Here is a 3,860-nt window from a genome sequence, read left to right on the forward strand (position 1 = left end):
AGGAATAAATGCAGGTACAGATAAAACTATATGTAAATTTAAATGAAAGATGGCATGTCCTGGAAAACATTTTGTAGTGAATAAAAAGTTGACCGTTTTGAGACAAGGACGTTGCTGTCAAAGATGCATTTAAAAAGTTCAAGTGAAATTCTTCCATAAAATGAAAAAAAGTAAAAATTAGTAAAATGGTTAATGTATTAATTTAATGTATTCATTTTAGTAAATAAATTCATAATTACTAAAATGAATAAAGAAAGTAGGGGGAATCCCTCTTCCCAAAGTAGTTATTTCTACAGACTGTATAGTCCTCATTAGAGTCACTGGAACCATCAATTCCCACTTAACCTTTGCTTCACTGAGCCTCTCATTCCTACCCAGTGCTGGAGTTGTTTGATATATTTGGCTTCATTCTCCCACTACTAGTCTTCTGACCCTGGTTCTTCCCCTTCTTCGCCACCTTCCTCTTCTGGGCCCTCTTCTTCTGGGCCCTCTTCTTCTGGGCCCTCTTCTTCTGGGCCCTCTTCTTCTGGGGCCTCTTCCTCTGGGACCTCTTCTTCTGGGGCCTCTTCTTCTGCGGCTTCTTCTTCTGGGGCCTCTTCTGGTGCGGCCTCTGGTGGGGCCTCTTTGGAGACCTCCTCGGGAACCTTTTGTGTGGGAGGAGGTTTTTTTGGTGCATAACGTAACTTATATATACAACAGATGATGCATAAACATAGTAATAGCAATAAAATAATAGGAATTGATACAATTAGCACATCTAGTAGGGGTTTTTCTTTCAAGTGAACGGTTTCTTCACTTCCTCCTCCTCCTCCTCCTCCTCCTCCTGCAGTTTCCTCTTGCTTGCCAGGGGGACCACTATCCACACTACCCCCAGTGCCTGGTTTACTGCAGTTAGGAGGGGCAAAGCCATACTCACAATGGCAGTGTTTTAAATTGTTGCACACTCCTTTCCCATTACACATTACATTTGGATCACAGCCAAGGTTGAGCACAGGGGGAGCAATGCAGGAGTAATTTATACAGACTTTGTTTGGGGCACAGTACGTGCCAATCTGCACATCACCGTCATCAGGAATATCAGTACCATTATAAGCATCTATGCCAAAACACCATTCTTCTTCATTAGGGATCTGGATCACTGTATGTTGGGGTTTGATTGTTGGTAAGTATTCAATATTTGTACATACAATTTTCCCACAGAATACATTATCGCCCTCACACTGAACATATCTTGGATTAGAAGTAGTAGGACGGCCACAGTTTCCAAACCTGTCGCCTTTGCTGTTCATTGAAGTATAACAATTTTCGGGGGCAGACCTTGCTTGGTACCCATAAATAGTCATGCATTGATTATCAGGGTTGTTACACTGACCCAAAACACAAGCTTTTGTTCTTTCACAAGGTGTGCCATCTTGCTTGTACACATCTGAGGGGCATGTTTCTGACTGACCATCACAATACTCTGGAAGGTCACACTCTCCCTTAATACGACGGCAAGGTACTCCCTTTGATTTGAATTTGCAGGAAGAACAGCATATTCCATGACTGCACTGTGCCTGCGGCTTCAGTGTACATGATGGGCTACAACATGGGTGACTGGCACAATTAGGACCACAGTCACACTGTTCCATGTTGTCCACTATACCATTTCCACAGATGGCATCCCTACGTGTGCGACCTTTGTGCCCTGGCTTGTTAAACAGACACGCCCCTTTGTGTTCATGCAGAAACTGGTAGAAGGAGTCAGAGCTACAGTTGCTGAAGCCACCTACTTTGGTGATATTTTCATGCATGAGGCAAAAGTACTTATCTTTACAAATGCAGGCGGAATGGTCGTGCTGAATACCCAAGTTGTGCCCCAGCTCATGGACCATGAGTGCGGCAAACAGGAGGACATCTTCGTGATGGAAGGATTCAACAGCTGCTGCAAAACCACTTGAACAGGCACCACTGAGAAATGCCTGTCCCATGTTCTGTCCGGGATGATGCCCAACAATCATGTGGGCAACATCATGCTTCACCCGACTGAAGAGCTTCTGCTGTCTCCAGCTGTTGAAATTCCTGAGCGTAACTTGCAAGTCCACCGGGACCTCTATTAGGTCCCCCTCGGTCCAAATCTCCATTCCAGCCAGCACCACCTCTGTGTTTATTCCTCTAGTGAAGCTGTTGGCCAGAGCAATGATGTCCATCACTCCCTGGATTGTCTCATTGATGTTACTGCCCCACATTTGGAACCGCAGGTGGTTCACCACAACAAACATCTCCACGTACTTGGTGTGTGACCACAAGTAGGACGGTGCGTGTAGATCACGAAGCTTCCTGCTCCCTTGTTGCCGGCTGGTGGACACCCCTTGTTGACTCTTATTGGAGGTGACACTACAGGAGACTGGAGCTTGGTGTGCCATGGTGTACAGCACGTGTTCAAACCGTTTTGAAGACTCCATGGGCTCAATGCCATAGGATTGTTCCTCCTTAATCAGGATGCCCTTGAGGCCTGAACATGTGTTGACAGAAACAAAAGAGCCTGGGACTCCTTCTATGTAGCCTTCATAGTGGCAGTCATGTGAGATGAAGGGCATTTCTTGTTCCAGGATCCCATTGTGGTAGCTGAAGACCGGAAAGCTGCTCACAAAATAGTCTTTCTTCACCTTCAAGTGAATCACCTGTTTCTGGCCCTGCATATATAGCATGTAGGATGCCTTTTCCACTGGGTCTTCCCTTCCCTTCACTGTCAAACTCTGGGGGATGACGATTTCGTAGGAGGAGTAATATACCGATTCTATGCCACAGTACATTCTTGGGAGAAAAATCATTCCCACCAGCAACATGATCCCCAACTTGACACGTGAAGGTACTACTGGTCCTAGTCCCAGCCTTAAGCCCTTCATCTGGGGAGTCCAAGTGTGAAGTGCTCTTTCTGTCTTATTCATAATCACTTGGTTTTTCTGTAGAGAAGGCAGGACAGAGGCAGAGTCTCTCACTGAGGCTGCCACTGACATGGTCCAGATGAATCAGTGGATGATACAGGGCCTGTGTCCATCAGCAGCTCTCCCTGGCACGCTGACTCTCGGAGACTCAGGTGGTAGCCCCAGATGTATGCTGGCTGCCTTAGAGATGGCAGCCGCCTAGCTCTGAGAGTTACAGCCTCTTGTTGTGTCACTTCCTAGTCTTTCTGATCTGTCCGTTGTCCTTCAGAAAGTTTCCTTACTCTGTGACTTCCTTCCACAGCGTTAGCTTCAGTGCTCCCTGGCTAAGCTGCTTTTGACATCATGGAAGGATGTATCATGAAGAAAGACTACCGACTCTATAATGCAAGAGTGTACCTTGAGAGAGGAAACAAAATCTCCATGCCTTCCTCAGTCAGGCCTCTTGGAACACCCCTCCCCCCGTCCCCTCCTGTCGTCCGTTGCTCACCTAACTCCAAATGTTCCAGACCAGAGGGCTGGGAGATCTCTTTGTAGGGCACATCCATTGCTCATTTCCTCTCTTCTAAAACTCTTGGTCTGTAGCCCATGGCCCATCTTAACCCAGGACATTGTTTTCCCTCAGTGAGGCATTGTAATGATGTGTGCATCTCACAGGCCAGTCTGTTAGGTAAGCCAAGTGAGGTGGCTGCTTGTGCCCCAAGATAGACCTGAGCGAGGTCATGCTCCACAGGGCAGGGACCATGCTAGTGTTCTTTAACATCATGAAATTTTTTCTGTGTGTCTGTTTATAACACTATCCAAAAATGTCTATGAGAGGTGCCAGTACCTCTTATAGAGGCGTTAGAGCCCATACCATGGGCTCTCCTGGCATTTTTTCATTTCTCCAGGCCCATATTCCCGTAGAGATGGCCCTGACATATTGATACCCTAAAA

At 46.5% G+C, this 3,860-nt stretch overlaps 1 protein-coding gene across 1 annotated transcript; it reads right to left on the minus strand.

Moving 5' to 3' along the window:
- Window positions 1-419: 419 nt before the first annotated feature.
- LOC101345039 (disintegrin and metalloproteinase domain-containing protein 1a-like) lies at window positions 420-3,632 on the minus strand. The gene has a single exon (XM_004379129.2). It carries the CDS (start codon window positions 2,997-2,999, stop codon window positions 420-422), a length of 2,580 nt encoding a protein of 859 aa, XP_004379186.1. The 5' UTR covers window positions 3,000-3,632.
- Window positions 3,633-3,860: the final 228 nt, after the last annotated feature.

The sequence above is a fragment of the Trichechus manatus genome, unplaced genomic scaffold (assembly GCF_000243295.1).
Source record: "Trichechus manatus latirostris isolate Lorelei unplaced genomic scaffold, TriManLat1.0 scaffold00061, whole genome shotgun sequence".
Classification (NCBI taxonomy): domain Eukaryota; kingdom Metazoa; phylum Chordata; class Mammalia; order Sirenia; family Trichechidae; genus Trichechus; species Trichechus manatus.